Source organism: Microtus pennsylvanicus, chromosome 14 (genome assembly GCF_037038515.1).
Source record: "Microtus pennsylvanicus isolate mMicPen1 chromosome 14, mMicPen1.hap1, whole genome shotgun sequence".
NCBI lineage: Eukaryota > Metazoa > Chordata > Mammalia > Rodentia > Cricetidae > Microtus > Microtus pennsylvanicus.
The window spans coordinates 1,739,205-1,764,244 of record NC_134592.1 but is presented as its reverse complement, the minus strand read 5'-3'; the positions used below and the strand labels follow the sequence as shown (position 1 = coordinate 1,764,244).

Below are 25,040 nucleotides of genomic sequence, written 5' to 3'. Positions count from 1 at the left end.
TTTCATATGGTCCTGCTTTCAACTATCTCTAAGGCTCATTCTGCCTTAGAAAGCAAAAGCAGTGCTTTTCTCTGAAGGCCCAGGAGCCATCTACTTCTGCCTACACGTTCCCAGCCTGTGCACTAAGCACTAAGGCCTTCACCCCACAGCTTCCTCAACGTGCTCCCTGCATCCACAGCTCAAGTCCTAGCAACATGTGGGCAGTCCCCTCCTCCTGCCTTACCTCACCCTCTCCTCACTGTTTCCCACGTTCCAGGGAGAGGCAGTGTGTTTTGACACAAGTGTCTGGTGAATAATGTAGCGACACTTAAGTGTCAAACTGTTTTGCTCACTGATTTGTCAGCTGTCACTAGGTTCAGTATCAGGCAACAGAAAAAAGTACCCATTAGTTAAACGCAGTCAGCCCACAGCTCTGAGTGCCAAGCATGTACTGATGGGAATTACATGTCAACATACAGAAAGATGGCTTATTGTGGCCAAAAGGGGTCACCTTGTATAAGTACCTTCCACTCACCAAAGGTCAGTAATTAGAAAGTGCCCAAATTATGCAGATAACTTTCAGTTTTAATGATGGAAATCAAAACTAATAAATTCGTCAAATTAGCACTCGTTCAAAAGTTTAAAGCTGTTTCTGATCTCTAGAGAAAAGATCACATGTTTCTAGGAGGATGTGGACACACCGCTCTCTGGATTATAATTAGTGCCCCTGTTTGACAAATTAGGAAGGTGGGGAAGTTGAATAAGCCCCGCACACTGAAAAGAAATCATCTGGCTAATGTGTTTGCAGGCATAATTCAGCTTGATAGGAACGCTGAAATCCTCCAAGAATATTTCTATTTGACACCCAAGATCCTATAGGAGGCGCATGACACCGTCGGATGGAGCTCAGCACCTGGGCAGCCCTCGGGACTGTAAAGCGAGCTGCGTCCAGCAGGTGTCTACGGTCCAGCCAGGCTGCAGTGCCGCTGCACGGGGAAGCAGACACAGACAGACTCAGGGCACAGATGGGCAGCCCTGGAGGTGTGCACCTCGAGCTGCTAGCTCGGATTTCCTACCAACAGAGGAAAATCAAAACAACGTCCAGAAAGCAGTTTACTCTTTCATTTCAGCCTGATATAACACTACACACGCTGGCTCCCTTAGTTTCAGAATCCGAGCCCTCCTTCTCACTGATGGAAGACAAGATGGTGCCCCAGCACTTCAGCCATCTGAGGAACCTCATGATTGCTCAAGGAATCCAATGACTGTTTTATCATAATTAATGGTTCTCTAAATGTGCTGCTCACACACGTGTCTGTGGAGCAAAGAAAGAGAACAGAGGAAGGAGCATGCTCCTGGCCCAGGTGTGTCTTCCATGGTGGATGCTGCTTCTCCTAGCAGTCCAGTGGTGAGCAGATTCAGAGACAATGTTTATGAAAAAAACAAAAAAACAAAACAAAACAAAACAAAACAAGATCTAAAGGAGAAGTGGGTTTCTCTCTACAAGATGCTGTGTGCTGCAGAGGTGAATGCTTTGCCCCATCCCTGTGATGTACTGACCACTAAAGCTAGCTACGTACTAATTAGTCAGCTCTACAAGTGTGCCTGGATTCTCCCCATCTCACCCCGAGGATGCAGTATCTAAGAAAGCTCTGCAGTGCGACTCTGGACGGAGATGGGTATAATGTCTGGAGTAAAGAGAGAATGAGGACTGATTGAGACATTAGCTTCTTATCCAGCCCCAAACCCATCTGGCTCAGATGGTTCCTTCCAGTAATTCTGGGCCTATTATAGGCACTCCCACCTTATTGCTCAAAGGGAGGAGAGAAGGAAGTTCTCTGGGAGACACTCTAACACAGTCTCTAAGGGGATAGGCACCAGACTTCCAGGCTGGGAACTCCACGGGCTGGCTTCACGGTTGCCTTCTTTACTCAGAAAGAAGTACTTTACTCAGTCCTCCTGACTCCTGGAGGACACTCTGTGAGGTAAGGCTGCAGCTTATTTCACACGGATTTAAAAACATCATCAGAAGTACCAACCTTATCAAGAAGGGACAAACATAACCCATAACCCCACAAGGCCAGGGTTCCACCCCGAACAATGCAAAAAAAGCCAGAAACAATGAAAAACAACATAAAAGAAGCAACTAGATACTTACTTATTTGGCATCAAAACTGAGAAACTGACATTTGCCTGCCAATAATATGCAAAGACTTGTGTATGCCTGGGTGCCTGCTTACCTCAGGCTGACACAACCTACCTCAATCCCCTCTATTTCTTCAATGAAGCTCCTGCTGACGGAGATGAGAGCCTCCTGTGGCCATGCATGAAACCAGTCAATAACTGTGCAGTTAACTATGGCTGGGAACTTCCGGGCTCTAACGCGCAGAGTGTGACCAACCGGTGAGAAACAGAAAACCATCTGTGGAGACAAGGGTGTGAGCGTGAGTGAGGATACGTCAGCAACATAAGGGTGGTGAGCGTGCAGATGCAGTCTCAGACACCAAGGGGAGGGGCACAGCCAGCCACCCTGCTCAGTCACCACAGTACCGCCGGCCCCCTCTACATAGGGATTCTGTTCCTTGAGCCTGAGTTTGATTGCAGCATGTCACAGACAACAGATGCACGTACTCTTCAGAGTCAGCAGAGTAGATGTGACCCGTTGTCACGTCCACCCAACGGTCCTGAGTTTTAGAGGACTGCCAAAGGAGAAGCTCAGGGGAGCCTGAACATCGGAGCCCGCAAGGACTCTCCATCCCCCATGTCTCTGTGGACATGAAGACTTGGGGGTCTGTCAGCCGGGAAAGGCCTCCTGAGTAGAGAGTGCCACTTCGTCTCTGGACAGGTCGATGGTAGAAAAGGAGGCGCTCAAGGTTCCAGGGCTGCGGGGAGGCAGAGGATGAGGTCGCCATCTGAGGATATGGTTTTGTTTCACTTATGGCAATTTTTAAAATCCATGTGAGGAAAAAAAAAAGCTCTAGCATATATCAGTCTGTGTAAAAGCTCATTTGACAGTTTACTTGCTATATTCCACAGCTCCAGAGAGACAAGTCCTAATATCTAAAGTTTTCTATTGTGATAAAAAACACAATATGGTTATATTCTTAAATTGTGTTAGTGTGCAGTATGGTGTTATCAGCTATGGGAAGAATGCACATCTCTTGAACCTTTTCATCATATATGAGTTAAACTCTATCTGTCAACCAGACACTTTCTTATAGTCTCCAGCAGACAATGGAGACTCTCTTCACAAGTCTGACTCCGTGGATGTCTCCTAGGCCATCACGAAATATTAGCTGTCTGTGAAGGGTTTATTCACTTAGTATAATGCCATGAAAGGTGTCATCCATGGTGTGTTAAAGGACCAGATTGTTTTCTTTTTATAATAGAACAATATTCCATTGTTTATGCATATTTTCCCCTTATCTGTCCATAAACTTTTTTGGTTGCTTCCGGAAAGCATATATTGCCAAGCTGCCCTGCCAGATTTCCTGATGCCCAGACCGTATAAAATCTATCATCGTGGCCCAGAGCATCTTTTGAGAGCCACGAGTCTTTTTAATTTAGTGCCCATTCCAGTGTGAAACTATTTGAAGACAATTCTTGCTTGTTTATTAGCAACAAAACACAAGAAAAAGTCTCAGTTCTAGAACAGAAAAATAGATTTTTGAAAGACTTTGTTATATTATCTTTCAATAAATGATTTAACATACCAGTAAAATAACACAAGGAGATGATTTTTCTCCCATGGTTGAGTAAACACGATTCAGACATGAATCTCTACACTATTCTTAAGAGCCAACAGTATGCCAAATGACAAGGAGAGAAATAAATACAGAGGTCATGGAAAATACTGGAACCTCTGGTAGATACACTGATTTGTGTTGTCTCTCCCTCTGCTATCCTCAGAAGAGGTTTCTAAAATCATCCCAGGAGAGGAGACTCAGCTATGGAAAGCCACCTTAGGAAAATAGGAACGCTCAAGTGTGGAGAGAAGAAAAGGCTAGAAGAGGAAACCTAAGACCTGACTGTAATTAAAAAAAATTAGACACTGTCACCAAAGTTTTCTCAGTACAGGCAATATTTGAGCAACCGTTTTACAACTTATATCATGACGATAATGAATATTTGGTCATCAATATGCATATCATGAAAAATGTGAGCACCTGTGGGAGGAGGAAGCAGAGGAACTCTAGAGGGAGAGGAGAGCAAAGAGGAAAGGAAAAAAAATCGACTCTCACCATCAGCAAGCCATGATCAGCTAAAATAGATTATGCTCTTCCAGAACAGTCTGACACCCACTAGGACAGCATACTAGTTTAACTTTGCCAAGGAATACTTAAGTGAAATGAAAAACTTTTTTCACATTTTTCTTTATAATTCTGTGTACATATTTGAGTGGGTATGTGCATGTCTGCACAGATATCTGAAGAGCCCAGAGGCACAGGATACTTGGAGATGAAGTTATAGGTGGCTGTGAGCAATGCAACATGGGTGGTGGGGACCCAACTCCAGTCCATCTTCAGCTTTGGCTTTATGTGCGTTTTGAGACCTGGTCTTGCTATGTAACACTGGCTGTCCGGTAATCATCATGTGGCCCACAGTAACTGTCCTTCCTAAGCTGCAAGCACTAGAATCATAGGTGCAGGCCACTGCCCCGGCTACTTTCTCAATGGCTCTGCAGTTGGTCAAGTACTCCCGGAATCCAGGTCTTCACAGAATGAATGGAGACTTTTGAGAATTTTAAAAATCATAGCTCATCTAAACGAGGACCTGGAACTCAGTTGTATGAACAGGTTTGTTCATTCCCAGTTCCTAAGATGGGAATAACTGGGATGTTGTTAGCCTGAAGCTTTGACCAGTGATCCAGTTAACTGCTCGGCAGTTCCCAGTTTTACTCAAGGAGCACAGGGTTACTCCTGCCAGTTAGCGTTTTGTTTTGCTTTGTCTTTTTGTTTTATTGTTCAAGACAGTGTTTCTCTGTGTATGGATTTTCTTTTCTGTTTTTAAAAGGTTTATTTATTTATTATATATAATAAATGTTTGCGTGCCTACACACCAAAAGAGGGCACCAGATCTCATTACAGATGCTTGTGAGCCACCAGGTGGTTGCTGGGAACTGAACTCAGGACCTCTGAAAAATCAGTCAGTGCTCTTAGGAGCTGAGCCCTCTCTCCTGTCTTATGAGGTTTTTCCAGGAGGCCACGCAAGTGCTTACAACTATTGGTTCCTACAAATTTTCTACAAAAAGAGTATTTTCTACAAATACTCTTCTACAAATGTTACTGATAACCCATAGTAAACTCAAAGGAAAATTATTTAAGATGATGATCATTCTGAAAAGCTTTCTCATTATATTCTTAGTAATTTTAAGTGCCATTAACATGAAAGATATTTTCTGAGAAATAAAAAAACTATGATTGAGCATATTGTTGTCTATAATTCAGTGGTTCCGGCTATGAAGGTGTGCACGTGAATGTTCCCTTTTCAAAGGCCATAGCGTGATATCTGAGGCACGTAGCTGGACCTGCATGCTGGAGTGGGAGTGTGGCCGTGGCATTTGCAGGCTCACACAAGAGCCGGGTAGAACATCTTCTCTCACCATCACAAATACTTTGTTAGGCATCATTTTAAAAATAAATGTTAGGATTTTTGTGCATGTACACGGTGTCTGTGTGTGTGTGTGTCTGTGTGTGTGTGTGTCTGTGTGTGTGTGTGTCTGTGTTTGTGTGTGTGTGTGTGTTAGTATGTAAGTGAAAGTCAGAGGACTGCTTTGTGGAGATAGTTCTCTCCTTTGACTTCACATGGGTTCCAGGGATTGAACTCAGGCTGGCAAATTTGCATGGCAAGTGCTTTACCAGCTGGATGACCTTTTGTTACTATTATTATTCATGAAATAAGATACCCGAGTCCAATAGGAATACTGCACATGCATCTCCATTCGTGTGTGCCCAAGACAGGACAGCCTAGGTACCGGAGTACCCTAAACACTTTACCCCTCACTAGAGACTTCGTGCAAACAGGGTCTCCAAAAGAAGGTCAATTGTGTTCCACGGCAGTAGCTCTGCCTCATCTCGTGGAAACACTCTGCTGCATAAGTGCTTGTCAAGTCTCCCAAAGACAAGAGCTGGTCTGCAGTGACCCCACAGGCCAGGCTGCAAGGCTTATTAGTCACCCGAGGAGCAGGTCAGAACTGGACATTCTTGCCTTGAAGTAAACTTAGGTTAATGTGTGTTAGACGAAAGAACCCATCCCTTCCCTGAACTCAAGGTGTCTACCTTTATGTAAGTACCTAGACTCACTGCAACAGTCCCTGATGCCTCCAAAGCAAGGGCCTGGCAACAGCCAATGAATCATCAGAGGGGACAGGAAGCAAACTAGCTAGATGGAAAACAAATGGCACAGGCTGCTGTGCTGTTTCTAAGACCATCCTCCCGAGTGCAAAAGCAAATCCTGAAGTCACCACTGACGCATTTTCTGCAGCTCTAATGTTTGGGCATCAAGAACTTTTGGGATCCATACTAGAATTCTCTACTCCCTTTCCCCCTCTTTCCCACACAGGTGTTGTAAGTCATTTGTGATAACCCACATTTCACCATGCTTCGTAACACACTTCAATTTCCCGTATACACAATCCCTTCTTGAGTACATATTTATTTGTGTATCACTAACAGGACTCAGGCCATTTCATCTTCTAATGGAAATTTGAATTGCTACAGTCACTGTATGGTTTTCCACCTGATGTAGTTTATTCTCAGGTAGGCAGAATCCTCCCATATATTTACTTCCAAGGCATTTATCCATAACTTAGGTTTGCATTTATCATCCAAAGCTGCAGTATATTTCAAGAATAATAAGCCCCGCGTCTTGCTGAGGCAACCCCTGTGGAATGTAGTTTTAGTATAGAATACATTTTCTGTTTGAAAACTCTCACTTTACCATCTTCCTCATGTCTTTCTGTATTATCCCCTATCTAATTAGCTGTTTATTTAAATTCTTTTTAAAAGATTCAACAGCATCTTCCAAGTGTGTACATACAAGACACTTTGATATATGCATCTGCTTTAGGCAGCACACAATAAAATCATCCCTGAACTTCTGACTTGGCAACACTGAGCATTTCAGACTTTCCTCAAAAGGGGGCTGGAGAGATGGCTCGGCAGTTAAGAGCACTGGCCGCTTTTACAGAGGATCCGGGTTCAATTTCCAGCACCCACATGGCATCTTACAACTGTCTGTAATTCCTCTTCCAGGGGATCCCACACCCTCACATAGACATGCATTCAGGCAAAACACCAGTGTACATAAAATACAAATAAGTAAGTTATTTTTAAAAAGTAATATTTAGTACCAGAGAATTCCAAATTATTCTGTTTCTTGTGTGCCTGCGTGCGTGCGGGCATGTGTGTGTCCGTGGGTAAGCTTACAGCACAGTGTACAAGTCTGTCACTGACTTCTACATAGTAGAAGAGACAGAGTCTCCTTGTAGCTGCTGCTGCGTAAGCCAGAGTAGCTGGCCCAAGAGCTTCTGGGGTTCTCCTATCTCCCCTGCCCTTCTCACTGTCAGAGCTCTGGGATTCCGAGGCCCGTGCTACTATATTCAGCTTTATGGGGTCCTGGGAATTGGAGCATATGACCTCACACTTACCCGGAAAGTGCTTATCTACTGACTCATCTCCTTAGCCCCATTTCAATACGAGTTCACATGCAATGCCCACAGCCGAGAGCACATCTGACTCTGAGGCCGAGAGGCAGGAGAAGAAGCTTACTGCCCAGGCTCTGCTTGCCCCCTGGGCTTGGAGTGACATGTGTTGCTTTGCAGGCCGGTCTGGAGCCCCTTAGCTGCTCCCTTCATTCATTTCTGCCATTTCTTTACAAAGAAGACTGGTACCCAATAGGTCACTATTTGAGACATCTCATGCAGTCCTGGGAGCAGAGTGCAGCAGAGCCTTAGTTGGCCAGCTCTTGGCTTCTTGTTCTTATCAATCCAAGAGTTAGAGTTGTGGGCAGGAGGGGTGCAGACAGCCCTCCATGGATGAATCAGTGTTTGATGGTCTCCTGAGAAGGAACTGGACACTCTGACCTCAAGCAAATGCAGAGTTGAGAGGCATGACTGCAAAAGCTACCCAGGAAGCTGTGCAGTATCTGATTTCTTACTGGACCACTGAGTTTTCAGTATAGAACAAACAGCACATGGAAACAGTGGCACCATGGCTGTTTGGATATGAGTGAGTGCTACTCAGCACTTCCGTGGGACTGTTGGGTGTCTATGACACAGCAGAACACAACCCAAGTGTAAATCCCTCGCTGTACCTGATCCCAGGCCCAGATTCTAAGAAAGAAGCAGAGAGGGAACACAGCCCAGGTGGGACATACACACACAACATGAAGCCAAGAAAACTTGGGATATCTTAAACTGACAGGAGAATTGCTCCAAACTGAAATGAATGTAATAATCTGAAGGAATGGCTAAGAGCCTCCTTGGTGCCTGAGGAGGCGAGAAGGAGAAAAAGGGTGAAAATCTACCAGGGGGAAAGGTCAGGATGGAAACAGAGAAGAAGAGGGTCAATCAACTATAACTCTTCTTAGGAGATATTTATACTATCTCATCAACATTTCATCCACACTTGCAGACAGAATGCTGTTAGCAACAAAGACTGGAAGACTGGTCATGACGGCACTGAGAGTTGCAACTCTTGAGAGACAAATATAGAAAAAGGAGAGAATATCAGAAAGATGGGGTTGGGGAGACAGCTCAGAGGGCAAAGCGAGTGCTATGCAAATGTGAAGGCAGAGTTCAGGTTCTCAGCACCCAAGTGTGGCCATGCATGTCTATGAACCCACTGTCTGTGGCAGGGGATTAAGTCAGTCTCAGCATCCTACTGACCAGCCAGTTCAGCTGAAAAAACAAAATTCCAAGTTCAGCCACCCAGACGCTGTTTGGCTAATACCTTATGCATATGTCTAGCTAACTCTTACATCTTAAACGAACCCATTTCTATTAATCTGTGAATCCCCATGAGGGTGTAACCCACCAGTAAGGTTCTGACTGGCGGCTGGTGTCTTCCACCTTTGGCAGCTACATGGCGTGTCTTTGACTCCACCTATTTCCTCTCTATTCTCTGTTCAAATTTCCCTCCTGGCTTTACTAAGTCATTGGCTGAAACAGCTTCTTTAATAATCAATGGTAATAAAACATATTCATAGCATACAGAGGGGAATTCCACATTATCTCTGTCTCAAAAAATAAGGCAGAGTGTCAGATCTATCTGACACACTCAACATCAATCTCTGGCTTTCACATGTACATGCACCATGACCTGCACATCTCATACACATGTACACATTTGCATACACCACAGAGAGAGAGAGAGAGAGAGAGAGAGAGAGAGAGAGAGAGAGAGAGAGAGAGAGAGAGAGAGAGAAGAAGAAGAAGAAGAAGAAGGAGGAGGAGGAGGAGGAGGAGGACAAAATCAGACGATCTATCTTTGTTCCTAACAGCTCTTAAAGCTCAAACTGCAGAATGTCTGGTCCCACTGGACAGGTTTCTCTCCCACCCACTGGTCCCCAAGGCCGCTTATAAAATAATCATTCAGAGACTTAATATTCATTATAATTGCTTGGTCGATGGCTCAGACTATTACTGGTTAGCTCTTCCATTTAAACCAAGCCATATTTAATAATCTGTGGATCACCACATGGCTCTAGTGCATCTTGTGATCTGATGGATCACTGGCTTCTCTTCTGGCCACGCCCTTCTTCGCTTGTCTCTGTTTGGATTTCCCACCTAGCTTTATTCTGCCCTGCCATAGGCTCCAGCAGCTTTATTCACCAACCAATAAAGGAAACACATAATATCAGTGTACAGAAGAGCATCCCACATCACAGAGTTTACTGGGATTAATGAACATGCAAGGAGGTAGCTGGTTAAACAAGTGCCCATCCATTCCTTCTGCTCCCCATCCACTGACTTTCTTAGGTATCCACAGTGGTTGTTAGGAATTTGGTAGGAGTGAAAGATACTACAAAATATTGAGATAAGAGCTCAATGTGAAAAGGTGTAAAATGACTATGAAAGGAACTCTTGCTTTACCAAAGGCCAGCTAAAGACACTTTGACTAAACACAGAGACACATGGATTTTCCTAGCTGATTAATATCTGAAAGACGAAACTTTGTCTCTACATTCATTAATAAATTTTAGGCACTTTTAGTAATTCTATCAGGATTAAGGGAATTTTTGGAGTGATTTTCTTTAGGGTTCATATGGAATAAAAATGGGTTAAAGATATAAAAAAATTTGAAAACAACAAAATACTGAAAATAAATTCATATGCATATCACTGGTGAATAAATATTGAGCTGTAATAAATAAAACTGGGTGGGGAAATGAGAGAAAATATCCAGTATTTAAGTATACTCATGGCTCCTAAATTAGTTCATATATTCTCACCAGAATTTTTAAATCATGGTGTTTCTGCCAGTGTGGGCTGCTGTGATTTGGACCTGAAAGCCTTAGCCATGCATGTGTTGAAGGCTGGTCCCAGTGCAGAAGCGCCCAGAGCAGAGGCTGATGGGAAATGACGGTGCTGCGAGAACTCTAACCTGACCATTCATAACTGAGAGTCTAGGAGTGGATGCAGTGGGAGGAAGCAGGTCTCTGGGCACTTGCCCCAGAAGTGTTGGCCACCACAAGGTGACTAGCTGTGCCCATCATAAGCTTCCCACCATGAAGTTCTGCCTCAGCACGCCCTTTGCTGTCCAAGCTGCTCCCTCAGGTGTCTTGTCCCAGTGATGGACAATTGACCGATCTGGTCACAGGTGAGGGAGCCAGTGGGACCTAAGGAGGCTCCTGGACATTATGCCCCCACATATTTAGGTATTTAATAAGGAGACAGTTAACACTTCAAAATCAGTGGGCTAGTAGAAAGACTATGTAATAAGAGGCTTGGGGAATTTTTTTATGCTAAAAATATGATAAAATCACCTTATACTATATAAAAAAATCTAGGGATAATCATTAAAAATGTTACAATTTAAAGAAAATTAGGGGCAATATTTTTAAATAATGTACGGTAGAAACGCTTTCTCTGAAAGTCTAACACAAAAGCTATAAAGAAAAGTATCTGAGTTAAAAATATGTGTAAATGCAAAACAGAGGACATTATAAAGAAAGTTAGCAGGATTATGATAAAATTTGAGAAAAGTAAGCAATATGCAGAACAAAAAAGCATATTACAGTTATAACTCACCACATAAAAACTGCTTTCAAATCAGTATATTGTAACAAACCAAAAGGAAATTTGACAAGTATTCAGTTCCCAATAAACATGAGTGGTTATTGAGGACAAAGCATATTTGCATTAAATAGTCCATTCTGTACATCAAATACCTGAAACTTTTAATTTTCTTTTTGGGTGGGCATTTTCACCTTAGAAAATTAAATAAAGAAAAAAAACATTAAAGGAGAGAAATATGGGTGTAGAAGGTCCTTCTGTTTATGTGTTGCTTTCATTGATTAATGAATAAAGAAATTGCCTTGGCCTTTTGATAGGGTAGAACTTAGGTAGGTGGGGAAAACAGAACTGAATGCTGGGAGGAAGAAAGCAGAGTCAGAGAGAAGCCATGGATCCTCTGCCTGAGATGGATGGTGATTAGAATCTCTGGTAGGCCACTGCCACATGGTGATACACATATTAATGGAGATGGGTTAAACTAATATGTATGAATTAGCCGAAAAGAAGTTAGAGCTAATGTCTAAGCAGTAATTTAATTAATACAGTTTCTGTGTAGTTATTTCAGGTGTAAGCTAGCCGGGCAACCGGGACAAATAAGTGGCCCTCTCTCCTTGCAACAGGATATGTTACTTAAAGCCCTCCTGGATGTTTAGTCATTATACCTAGATAGAGATAGAATACTTGTATACTGTAAACTTGGTGTAGTCTGTAGATGATATAATTAAAGGTAGTTTGTATTTTCTTCATGTGGTTCTCTATTCTTACATTCTTACATGACTGGGTTTCTTATATTAAGAGAAATGGATTTCTCTACATATACCTAGGCAGACAGACAGATCATGAAACAGACAGACACCTGGATGCAGTAGAGATTGGTAAATAGCTGAGTGGACAGGAAGGGAAACAATAAAGAAACTTTCTGGGGTTAACTCACATCCAGGAGAGATGAACTCGCTGTTCTAGTACAAGATGAGGAACAGGAGGAGGAGAGAGAGCATTTGGCATTGATGCACTGGCTCCTTGGCAGCAATCCAAGGACACACATTTGACCACAGATAGCAGCCTGCCTAAGGGACTCAAATGAAAGCCTTGTATTTCCAACAAAGCAACACTTGTGGTTAGCACGAGTGAAGAAGGGTGGTACCAGCATCACCTGTCTCAGGCAAAGGAGATGCTAACCTACCAGAAATCCAGTCTGTAGCCTGACCTGATGAACTGCATGGCATGTGAAAACAGCAGAGTAATGTAGAAGGCTTTTTAAGATTTCAAAGCTGAGGGTCACATGAGCCGAGAGCGCAGAGAATGAAGCTGTCTTTCACTGGGAAGCTGGCAGGTGGTCTACTTTTGCATACTGGTTCTTCCTTGGTGAAGAGGTCAGGAGACTGAATAAGGCACAAGCAGATCTGTCTCGCAAGCTTAGCTCGTGTGAGGAATGGAAGACGTGCATAAGGGAAGGCTGATGGTCGTGACAATATGAAAATGTGGAACAGCTGGTGCCAACCTTAACTCTGGGAATATTAACAAACCCAAGGAAAAACTATGTAATATTTGAATAGACCCTGAAAAGGAATTCCATAGAGGCCTCCCTCACAAAGTGTATGTGTGAAGTCAAAAGCCAACAGGATAGGCTACTGGGAAGCATCAGAGACTCCCTGTTCAAGGCAGATGCAGAAACCATGGCCATCGGTGGCTCTACTGTTCACACTGTTCTCCTCCAGCCCTTACAAAACCAAGGGCAGTAAGCTGCACAGTACCTGCAGGCTAGATGAGATCAACCAGCTCCCAGAAACTGTTTGAGGAGGGTCTGGGCAGGTGGTGCAGGCCTACAATCCCAGCACCTGGAGGGCTGGAGACAACGAGTTATAAGTTTGAGACTAGCACAGGCCACACAACCAGGTCTCAAATAACAAAATTAAAGCTGGATGTGGTGCAACACATGTAATTCCAGCCAGGGTGAAATGGGAGGCAGAGATTGACAAATCCCTCGAAGTCCTGCTCAGCCAGCCTAGCTGCTCGGTGATGTGCCAGGGCACTGAGAGACCTTGTGTGAGATCAAAGGTGGAAGGCACTGGAGGACCAGCACCGGGAGGAATAGCACCGAGATTGCGCTCTGATTTTTAATCCGCATGTATATATCTAGTGTAAACCTGTGTGTACGCATGTGCGCCCAGATATACATGCATCTATATGAATGCACACACATGAAAACATGCAGTTTTCCTATTCTAAGATAAGATATAGTTTATGAGAACATTTTATCATAAAAATTAAATACACTCCTATGGAAAATAACTATTTAGCATGATTTAGTCAGAATTAAGATTATGTGTGCAATATGATTCTAGTGCTTGCTCACACATATGAACACACATGAAAAGGAGGGAAAGCTTGATCAAAGGCAGTGATTAGACATTAGAATACGCAAAAAAAGTGTTGCTGATTTGCATAGGGCAATGTTGGAACCAATGGAAGCAGCTTAGCAAGGAAAGAGAAGGAAGAATCTGAAGGGGACCCAGGAACCATGGTTATTCCAGATGTAACATAGGAGATGCCTGAAACCGTTAAAAAAGAAGCATACAGTGTTATGATAAAGACATCTTTGGGGCCAGAATAACCTGATGTCTCTCAGTTACTTTTCAGCACGCAGAGTAAGAAACACATTCCAGAGGTAGCGCGCCTTAAAAACCAAAGAGTTCCTAACTCGTGATGCTTAACTTATGATTTCCTCAACTCTATGATGGCCCAAAACAACACACATCTGTGGAAATCATACTGAGAATCCTGAATTGTGCCCTTTCCTAGGCTGGTGGCGTGCAGGCTGCTGCCCTCTGATGAGGGTCACTGGCACTTGATCTTGACCTTGAGGGCCCGGTGCACCATGAAGGAGCTATGACTTCCTGCTGATGCTTGGAATGCATTTTCAACTTATAACACTTTGACCTATGGTGGGCTTATTGGGACATCACCCTGTGGTAAACCGAGGCACAGCTCTGTTCCCAAATTCATTTCTAATGTCGTAAAGAGACACGTGACGACACAATACTTCTTCCTTTGAGCCCATTACAACTCTACCTCACTTATGTAACCACACTTACGTAGGACCACAGCTCAGGGCATTTTGGAGGGATGAATTCTAGCTTCCTGGACCAGGCAATTATGGCTTTTTCTTCTTCTTTCTCCCTGATTGGAATGTGAATGTACTCTATGGTTCTGTGGGGAGGAGAGAGGAGGTATCCAGATGCGAGCTGGCAGAAGGAAAAGGCTAATGAGACCATGGGTCTCCAGGGGTTAGGAGCCAGGCTGTGCTGACAAGCAAGAGGCTCTGAGGAGTCTCAGCCAGGTTTTCTCCTTTGTAGCACAGTTGAGTTGCAACTGTCCCAAGAGCGGTGGTTCTCACCTTCCTCCTGCTGTGACCCTTGACACAGCTCCTCATGCTGTGGTGCCTCCAACCATAAAATCATTTTCATTGCTACTTCATAACTGTAATTTTGCTCTGTTGTGAATCATACTGTGGATATCTGAGACTGATGGGGGAGAGTCTTTTGTTTTGTGTTGATTTCATTGGTTAAATAAAGAGACTGCCTTAGCCCTTTAATAGGACAGAAAATTAGGTAGGTGGAGTAGACTGAACAGAATTCTGGGAGAAAGAACCTGAGTCAGAGAGTTGCCATGATTCTCACTCCCGACACAGCCACAGGTTAAGATCTTTTCTGGTAAGCCACCTCGTGGGCTACACAGATTATTAGAAATGGGTTAGATCAATATGTAAGAGCTAGTCAATAAGAGGTTATAACTAATGGGCCAGGCAGTGTTTAAAAGAATACAGTTTCTGTGTAATTATTTCAGGACATAAGCTAGCCGGGTGGCGGGAAGCAGCTCCGCTGCTCCTATTATAACATGAGACCCACAGGTTGAGAACCACTGCTGTAGGACCGACAACCCTGGAAAGATAGGCAGGGTAGCGTATGCTTGCGGTCCTCACACTGGGGAGACAGAGGCAGGAGTGCTGCTAGCCCCAGCTCAGCCTGGACTTCATTATTAGTTCCAGGCAGCAATCTTGAAGGAGAAGAGCCTTTTCTAGGTTTAAAGAAATTGCCAAGGCTGTCATTAGCCGACCGCTCCAGGGGGAGGGAGAGAGATTGTTAGAAGAGGGGACGCCAAGTCTCTGGAGTGTGTCATTAGGGAGATGTGAAGACTCTAGCCCTTCACATCTCCTTGCCTACCAGCTGCCGTGAGATGCAACTTCTCCCAGCATTAGATACAAACACACAACTTGTCTTCCTATGAATGTTCCCGGGCATTCTGTCACATCAGTGGAAAGCTGCCAAACAGAACTAAAAGATTCTCAAGTGAGACTGGGGAGATGGCTCAGCAGGTGAGGGCTCACAGCACATGCACAAAAACCTGAGTTCGGTCCCAGCATCTACATGAAAGCCAGGGGTGGGAGCATGTGCTTGTAATACCAGGGCTGCTGAGGCAGGCAGAGCCAGGGTCCTAATCACCAGCCAGCTTAGCTGAATTTGTGATGTTTGGGTCCTGTCTGAAATGACAATAACAATAACACAAACAAACAAACAAAGTGTGAAAAAGAGAGAGAAAAACATTGAAAGAATTTCTAGCTTTCGTTTGTGAATGTGCTCACGGGTGTGTGTGTGTGTGTACACTTCACACCCAACAAAAACGTAAAGGAAGAAAAATCCAAAACTTTTAAAGAAGCATTGCTATATATACATTTAAAAGAAAAAGGAAAGAATAGGAAAATATGAGGTCCAGTGCATATGTAAAACTCTTAACATACAGCAATGCACACAGCTCAATATAGTTCAATGCAGAAACAGGCCCTTCAGGACAGTCGTGGCAGTTCCACAGTGCCGCTCCAGACGGCTCTACTGAGGCCCCCACAAGCACACCCACTTCCGAGGTCAGGGCATGCTGATGCCACCTGTCACAAAGAACAGAATGAAAGAATCTGCAGCCGTATTTTGAAACTACCGCAAGCTGTCAATATTGCACCTAGCAATCCCCTCGCCAGGAAGCCGTCCTGGTGAGCATGCAAACTTGAGCATAAATGCCATAAATGGCACTTCTCCTAGAGTTATGTGTGATGCAACTTCTCAGATTTTTGTCAAAGATTTATTCTAATTTCATGTGTATCTATATGTGGATAGGTGCACATGAATACGGGTGCCCCAAGAAGGCCAGAGGTACCAGGTACCCTGGAGCTGGAGTTACAGGCACTTCTGAGCTACCCACTATGGATGTCAAGAACTGGTCTTCTGCAAGAGCAGTGAGCCATTGCTCCAGTTCCTGCTAATCAGATTTTAACACGTCCCTGAAGCACCCGAAGAACATGTTAACCAGATTCCTGGGTCTCAACCACTGTTTCTGATTCAAGAAAATGTGCATTTTTATGAAGTTCATGGTTTTCAGTTTTTAGGTAATATTGATTTTATAAAGGCTCCCAGGAACTATGAGAACCGCAGATCTGCAACGTGGTCCTAAACTCTATTATCGTCCCATCTCTTCAGTCCAGGAAATTAGATTCAAACACGTCACAATGCAACAAGTTTGCTATTTTTACTACCTGACAAACATTCTCTTTTGTGGTGTAGTTGTGGGAAGGGTCCTCGAACAGGCTAGACCAGCATCCTTCCACACTCTACAGCCTTCTGGGTCATACCTTTGTTATGGAGTTACGGACAAACCTCTAAGGCAGCTGAGTCTTGGATCTGCACCATATAAACTCAGTACAGAATTACTCAATAATAACAACATGAAAGTTGAAATCACAGTCCTCTGAAGGAACTCACTCTTCTGCCTAACCTTTAAGGGAGATGCATTTCTGGTGCATCACTGCCACTGCTCACCCTCAACGTCCATGTTCTACAGCTAACACAGAACCTCCACTGAGTTGGCACACATAGGGATAGTAGGAGACACACAAAGCAATTGCTTTTTAAGGACACTAACTTTGTCTGTACTAGGAAGATCAAAATTGCTACAGCAGTGTTGGAGGCTGGGCCCCAAGTCTGGAGGCTTTGTTGTTTCATAACACGCAACCATGACCACAGCGGCTGTTTGCTTGCGCTAACTCTCATGATGCCCCAAAGCAAAGTGGAGCTTAAGAATATCTGGACAATACCCTGAATCACTCCACAAAGGACACTCCGTGGAGATCCTGCTTCACGCTGCTTGACAGAAGTGCTACACCTCACCGACGAGCACTTCTCCGGCTCCATGGGCCATTTCGCCAGACCAGACCTCTCAGTTTTCTCTAAGAGGTTCTTCACAGTCCACCTTACAGGAACATTGTTTCCTCCCTCAAGAAGCTGGAGCAAGGGCTCAGCAGTTAAGAGTGTTTGCTGCTCTTAAGAAGATGTGGGGTCGGGGGCTGGAGAGATGGCTCAGTGGTTAAGAGCATTGCCTGCTCTTCCAAAGGACCCGAGTTCGATTCCCAGCAACCACATGGTGGCTCACAACCATCTGTAAAGAGGTCTGGCGCCCTCTTCTGGCCTTCAGGCATACACACAGACAGAAAATTGTATACATAATAAATAAATAAATTTATAAAAAAAAAAAAGAAGAAGATGTGGGGTCAGTTTCTAGCACAAACATGGCAGCTCACAACCATCTATAACTCCAGTGTCAGGGAATATGACACCCTCTTCTGACTTCCATGGGCACCAGGCACACATGTGGTACATATATAAGCACACACCACACACACGCACACACACACACACACACACACACACACACACACACACACACAGGCAAAATACCCACACACATGAAGTAGAATAAATAAATCTAAATTAAAAACAACATACTTTCCTTTCCTTTCCCTAAATGCTCCTGCCTTGAATTTGGACCAGGGCCTGACAAGTGGAACACTGTTCCTCCCAAAGGCCAGTTCTTGGTAACCTTCCTTCCTTACCTCCTCCAATGTCAGCTCCCCTAGGCGAGAGGAACATGGCTTTAGTAGCACAGTGTACACACTGCTCAGCCCAAGGCTTCCCAGCAGCTTAGCACTACAGCTCACTTCAGGGACACACTGCAGACATGGCCTGGAAAAACACACCCGTCCCTTCAAAATAAGTCACTGAAATTCAAACCCATAATATGAATCCCGGCTGAGACGCTAGGAGTGCCAGCAGCAGCTTTAAGGTCATATGCAGGTGACGCTGATGCTCCTTACCTTGAGCTGGAGGCGGACTCTGGCCAAGAAGAAGGCCCAGCAGCTCTCCCTGGAGTCCACCATGCCAAGACCGCGAACCTCATTACGAATCCCGGAAACTACATTGTCCATATCTTCATCATTGAACAGATCCGGGATGTCACCTACTCCCAAAGAATGGGCAGAATTACACTATGATGATGCAATTTATAGTTTACAGTGGATTTTCCAGTGTTTGGAACGCTAAGATGAAGCTGCACTTAAAGACAAAGTTTGAAATTAGAAATGTCATCTTCCTTTGTCTTTGTTCTGGTACGACACAGAATTCACTGAGAGCAAGCAATTAGCTGAACAACTGCATGTCCTCTTCACCTCACCCCCTGGGTCACCCCGACCAGACCCACACCTCTTGGACCTGTACTCCACAGGATGTTCGAATTCTCCACACCCACATTCTCTAGACCCATGCCCCACAGTTCCTAACCTGCACAGCCCCTGAGCTACACCCCACTGGTCACGCACACCCTCTAGACTCCTCGCATCCACTGGAGCAGCACATCCTCTAGACCCACACAACAGGTCATACATAGGAACAACATTTACTTCAGTCTGGGGCTGCTGGAGACACCTCTCATCCATAAACCGACTAAGGAAGCAATATAGTTCAAATTAGTTAGGGTTATAGCTTTCTCCCTAAAGACTGCACTAGCAAACATCTCAAAGATAAATTATCTCTTCTTAAAGTTCATTGAAACTACAGATAATTTGTCACTGGGAAAGATCTTTCACGAAATGTATCCGTTCACTCACCCGATGCGAGCAAGTCGTTAATCAGCAGGAGGAAACTCTCATCCAGAACGTGGGCATCTGTCAGCAGGAACACGGTGGGCACATTCTTGGCTCCAGCTCGGACGTACAAACTGGCCAGATCTACCTGTAAGGAAAGGAAACCATGGTCACACTTTGTTAAAACGCAGATGGGATTTGGGAGTGTGTGGCTGGGTGTTGGGAGGAACTTGGTAAGGGGATGTGGGGCGGTAGCTATGGCTCTCCTCCCAGTGACCTGTCACTTGGGCATTTACTGGTGAGCATCATGTGACTTAGTGGGGGTCTGCGGGTAAAAAGGCTGCTGCTGAGCCCCAACACCTTCTGATAAAGTGCTGGGAACTCAGTGACGCCTCTGTCAGGTAGCACGTGACAGCTCTGCTCGCTTCAACAATCACCTCTTTATCGAAAGTAGGTTTCCTTCATTATTTGGTGGGCAATATTAAAAGCATGTTTTTAAAAAAGTTTAAAATAGCCCTTGCCACAAATTCTAGGCATATTTTGTAAGTACTACTATGGATTTAAACGCAAAAATTTAAATACACAGGATAGTTTACTAACCCCGCTGTCCATTGCAGTTTGTTCTCACGCTCTATCCACGGGAAGGAAACCTACTTGCATTATTAAAGAAGCATCTTTCCCTCTTGCCCTTTGTCACCTAAGAACATGAGCGGCACTGAACACTGAGTTCATTTAAGGCAGAAATAAAACCTTGCTCATATGTTTAAGACAGTATTTTTTCATCCAGGCTTTTATTATTGAGCCTCTACAAATTATAGAAATGTGTTAATGTACTTGGCCATGAAGACAAAGGCATCAAAGGGACCTCTGGAGAGAGCCCCTCTTCCCACACAGTTGGAAGGCCCTGTCCACATCTCAGAGCTGACATGGATTCACTACCAGCTTATGCTCTGTCTGCCAGAAAAATGGGCCAGAAATACAATCAGCCCTCCCCAGTCACAGGTTCAACCAAGGACAAACAAGCAAACAAACAATACAAAAGCCCAAGGGCATACTGTGTGTGTGCTCACTGTCTACAGGCGTTGTTTCCTTGTGGCTACCTCTACGCAGCATCACAACAACCACTGCGGTGGCATTTACAAGGGTTAGGCACTCTAAGTAACCTGATGATGACTTTAAATACATAGGACCGTGCTCCGACTATAGAAGGAATGTGACCATCCATACCGGAAATTTCACTGGGTCCTGGCCCAAATTTTCTGTGATAACAACGGGTGAGAGAGAAGATAAATTGGGAGATTGATGGGGGGGTTAAGGGGAGGGAGAGAACATGAGGAAATGGAATGATTGAGTTGGGGAGGTACACAGAGGGGGAGCAAGGAAACAGATATCTTGATAGAAGGAGCTAAGATAGGGCTAAGGAGAAATCTGGTGCTAGGGGAACTCCCAGGAATCCACAAGGATGACCCCAGCTAAGACGTCTAGCAATAGTGGAGAGGGTGCCTGGACCGGCCTCCCCCTGTAATCAGATTGGTGACTATCCTAACTGCCATCATAGAAACTTCATCCAGTAACTGATGGCAGCAGATGCAGAGATCCACAGCTAAGCACTAAGCTGAGCTCCAAGAGTCCAGTCATAGAGAGGGAGGCGGGATTACATGAGCAAAGGGGTCAAGACCATGATGGGGAAACCCACAGAGACACCTCACCTGAGCTAGTGGGAGCTCGCTGACTCTGGACTGTTAGCTGGGGAACCTGAATAGGACTAAACTTGATCCTCTGAATGTGAGTGACAGTTCTGTGGCTTGGGTAGTCAGTGGAATCAATGGCAATGGGACCAGGATTTATCCCCAGTGCATGAACTGGCTTTTTGAAGCCCATTCTCTATGGAGGGATACTTTGCTCAGCCTCAATACAAGGGGGAGGAGCTTGGTTCTGCCTCAACTTGCTATGTCTTGCCCTTTCTGAGGAGTGGATGAGGGGGTTGGGTGGGAAGAAGATGGGGAAGGGGAGCAGGAGGAAGGAAGGGAGGGGAAATTGAGGTTGGTATGTAAAATGAAAAAAAACTTTTTAAATAAAAAATTAAAAACAAAACGAATGGGTGCCTGCTCTGCTCATCCGTTTCCTCACCCGAAGCTCTTGGGTCCCATAGCCTTCAGTCAGAGTGATCTGAAAGACCTCCATGCCACACATGTAAGCAGCGAGCTGAGACAGGCTCTGCTTGCCACTGCCCCCAACTCCAACCAAGAGGGCATGGCCTTGAGGGGTCCGAAGGATGCGGCTGATGCGGCACCTGTGGGAAGAACCAGCGCCCTTGAGTCATGAAACCAAACGTCCTGGATAGTAGCTGTGTGTAGAGATGCAACGCCAGCTATAGTGGAATGATTGTGTCTCTGTCCGCATGGTTCCCCATCAGAGAGCATCAGGCCTGGAATATCTGCCTAGGAATTACCCAGATGTCACATTTGGTTCCCCATCAGAGCATCAGGCCTGGAATATCTGCCTAGGAATTACCCAGATGTCACATTTGGTCCCCATCAGAGCATCAGGCCTGGAATATCTGCCTAGGAATTACCCAGATGTCACATTTGGTTCCCCATCAGAGCATCAGGCCTGGAATATCTGCCTAGGAATTACCCAGATGTCACATTTGGTTCCCCATCAGAGCATCAGGCCTGGAATATCTGCCTAGGAAGTTACCCAGGTGTCACATTTGGTCCCCGTCAGAGCATCAGGCCTGGAATATCTGCCTAGGAATTACCCAGGTGTCACGTTTGGACTCAGACTGCTTGAAAGGATATTCAAGGCCTACGTGTAAGCTTCAATTTTTATTTTTTTGATTAGCAAGAAAAATCTCAGTCTCTGTCAGTTCCCCGGTACAAAGACCTTCAGGGAGATTTGCATGAAAGCTTTGCTCTAGAACCACTTTACAAAAAAAAAAAAAATAGAACAAACCATCAAGAAAGGATCGGCCTAGATCAACAGACATCTCCATGTGATTTGTTCATGGAGACTGAAGATCCGTTCCCCTAAAACATATCTATTTACTTTTATTTTATGTGAATGTCTTGCCTGCATCTGTGCACATACACCAAGCATGTCTCTGGTGTCTAAGGAGGTCACAAGATGCTCGGATCCGCCTGGAACTAGAATTACAAATGGTTGTGAGTCATTCTGTCTGTGTTAGGGACTGAACCTGGTCCTTGAATACTGAGCGGTTTCTCGGGCCCCATCACTTGCTTCTTGCTTTGACTCTTGCTGCCCTTTCACCTCAGGCAGCCATATGGAGGCCACATCAGCCATGGGTATCAAAAAGTTAAGTTTCTTCCAAAACCAGTCAACCCCTCACCCTACTTTAGTCTAGACTGAATGTTTATACTAACGATATCATTGCTCCATTTTCCAGGTAGGAATATATTGGTTTTAACACTGGTTTACTTGAAAAAATGACTTACATGTGTTATACAAATTAAAAAAAACAAACCACAAAATAGAAAGTACGTAGATGCCCAACTACAAAAGCTGGATGTTATTATCCTTGCTTTTCTGAAACAAATAAATCCCAGCCCTGGATGACCCACATCATTCTTGGTTTTGGAAAACTGAAGTTGGAGTCTCACAGGACCAACATGTAATACCACTTCAAGATAATAACTGAGAAGACAGGTTGCTCTTACAAGCCTTGTGACTCCATTAGATTTTATGACATGGGACCACACTAACAAGATCACCTTGGGAAAGATACAGCAGGAGAGAAACCCCAAGTCCAAAGTTAGGCTTTGGTTGCATCTTAAGGCATGTTTCTAGGCTTTTGCCCATCAAGATTCACTAAGTGACAATGTCCCTTTCTTCAAAGCTCAAGGACTCTTCAGTTATCCCTACCGCTGAGTCAATCACCTTTATTTTTAGAATCCTTAATCAAAGAAACGCTTTATGATTTGAGCCAGGAGAATCCCACACTAAAGATAAGATAGTCTTCCCATATGGGAAAGGGTTTCCCTCCGTGTTGGAGGGGGAATAGTTTTACCTGGTCACATGTGCTGACGGCATTTTATGACGTCACTGTACTCAGCATGCTTGCAGCAGTGATTGAGGCTAAACATTCTAGAATAACTCTTAAATTTCCTGTAGTTTCTCCATTCAGATTCACTTCTTTCATGAGGAATTTTTCTTGTTCTTATTGATTTACTTTTTATGATATACTTTAAAAATTTTTAACTCTTATCCATTGTCATTTAATAGAAAGGCCTGGGAGAATGAGGGTGATTTGGGCAAGGAGAGTTGTATTGTCTGTAAAGATGACTTCCCACTTGGTGGCAACAGAAACAATTTAGATGAACAGTTTGAGATCCTGGTACAGGCCATCCAGGAGCATGTCCTCAAGGTCTCTTATCTTCATTATAAGAAAATAAGCCCTGCTGGAAGGGCCTGTAAATGAACAGATTTTCTTTTAAGCAATGGAATTTAAAAGTCCATTACCTCAGGAAATTTTAGTGGATATATATCATATCCACCAAAGGATAAATAGTATGTTCCTTCTGAATAAATACTATCTTACTTGTGACTGCTAAAAACAAGTATCAGATCACACAAATTATAGGAACAAGGCCTTGAAAAGATGAACAGACCTTATGGAGTCTAGTTGGAGGCTCCCAGGAATGTCCCTATATCCTTTTGTTGTAGTTTGTTTTAAATGATCATTATTTGGGTTGATTGTTTTAAATTGGAAGGTAATAATTATGACATCAGATCTCATAGATGTCAAATGGTTCCCGTCGTTACTGTGTGTACAGTGTAGATTACTGTGGAGTGCTGTTTACTACAAGATGTGTGTGGAATCCCACCACAGTGTCATCTATCAATGACTAATAAAAGGTTTTCAAAGAGGGAAAAAATGTTCTGGGTACACGAGGTCTATTTATGACTCTCCGGCCTCGTATTTTGCTTGCCCTGTTTTTAATCTAAGTTACATATGCTATAGCCACTTTGATCTTTTACTCTGTTACTTGAACATTCATGTTACTTTCTATTATCAGTTAAGCTAGTCATATAGATCTCATCTTAAAAAAATGCCACCTCTTCCCTTAGACACCCAGTTCCTCTTTAGAAATCCAGAGGTTGAGCATCCTCTACCCCCAAATCTTAACTGCTCTAAGGCCTAAAACATTTTATGGATCTAGGAGACACAGTGTACAGTCAATTGCCAGCTATATTAAAAATGGACCCGACTTCCTGGAAGTGATGTACAGAAAGTTTAATACAGAGAAAAAGTAAAGCAATGGCGAGATCAGGCTGGGGTCTTATCCCCAAGATGTCTCATTCCAGGAAAGAAAACATCAGAAACCTTATGCATTTTGGTTGAGGCATTTGTTTCTCAACCTTCATCTTCTTCCTCCATCTACCTTGGCATCTACTTCTTGGCAGAACGCATTACTCCTGGGACATTTGGAGAAGGCAGTGGGTGGAGCTGCTAACACTGGGCTGTGAGCCCTGATGGTCAAGCTTTACCCCAAGGCAAGCAACTTCCTTTAATTTCCTGCTAAGAAGATGCGCCCACCTTTTGTTCTCACTAGCTGCTCTAAGACACTAAAGAAATCAGCTATGCTGCTGCCTGGAATGCAGTGGGCACTCAACACAGCCCACTTACCCACGAAGGTCGGCATAAGTCCTACCCACAAATCCCACAAGGCTCTTCTGTTCCTCTTTCTTTCCACCCTTCTCAGACAGGGCTACAGTGCAATGCAACGTTTGTATGAATCTGTAGCTGTGCAGAAACCAGTTTCCTCTGTATATGCAGCTGGGACTGTGACATTATGGACAGTGACATGCATTTTACTGCCGTTAGAACAACTGTGACTGCAT

The 25,040-nt window shown here is 44.2% G+C and overlaps 1 protein-coding gene across 1 annotated transcript in view; it reads right to left on the bottom strand.

Annotated features, from left to right (window-relative positions):
- Positions 1–25,040, bottom strand: part of Dnah11 (dynein axonemal heavy chain 11) — a 315,059-nt gene that overhangs the window by 116,431 nt on the left and 173,588 nt on the right. The window contains exons 52-55 of the mRNA XM_075947535.1: positions 21,309–21,471; positions 19,203–19,326; positions 18,414–18,556; positions 2,240–2,401 (exon numbers count right to left, since the gene is read on the bottom strand). Coding sequence (XP_075803650.1) covers positions 2,240–2,401; positions 18,414–18,556; positions 19,203–19,326; positions 21,309–21,471 — 592 coding nt within the window. The remainder of the gene's footprint in view (positions 1–2,239; positions 2,402–18,413; positions 18,557–19,202; positions 19,327–21,308; positions 21,472–25,040) is intronic.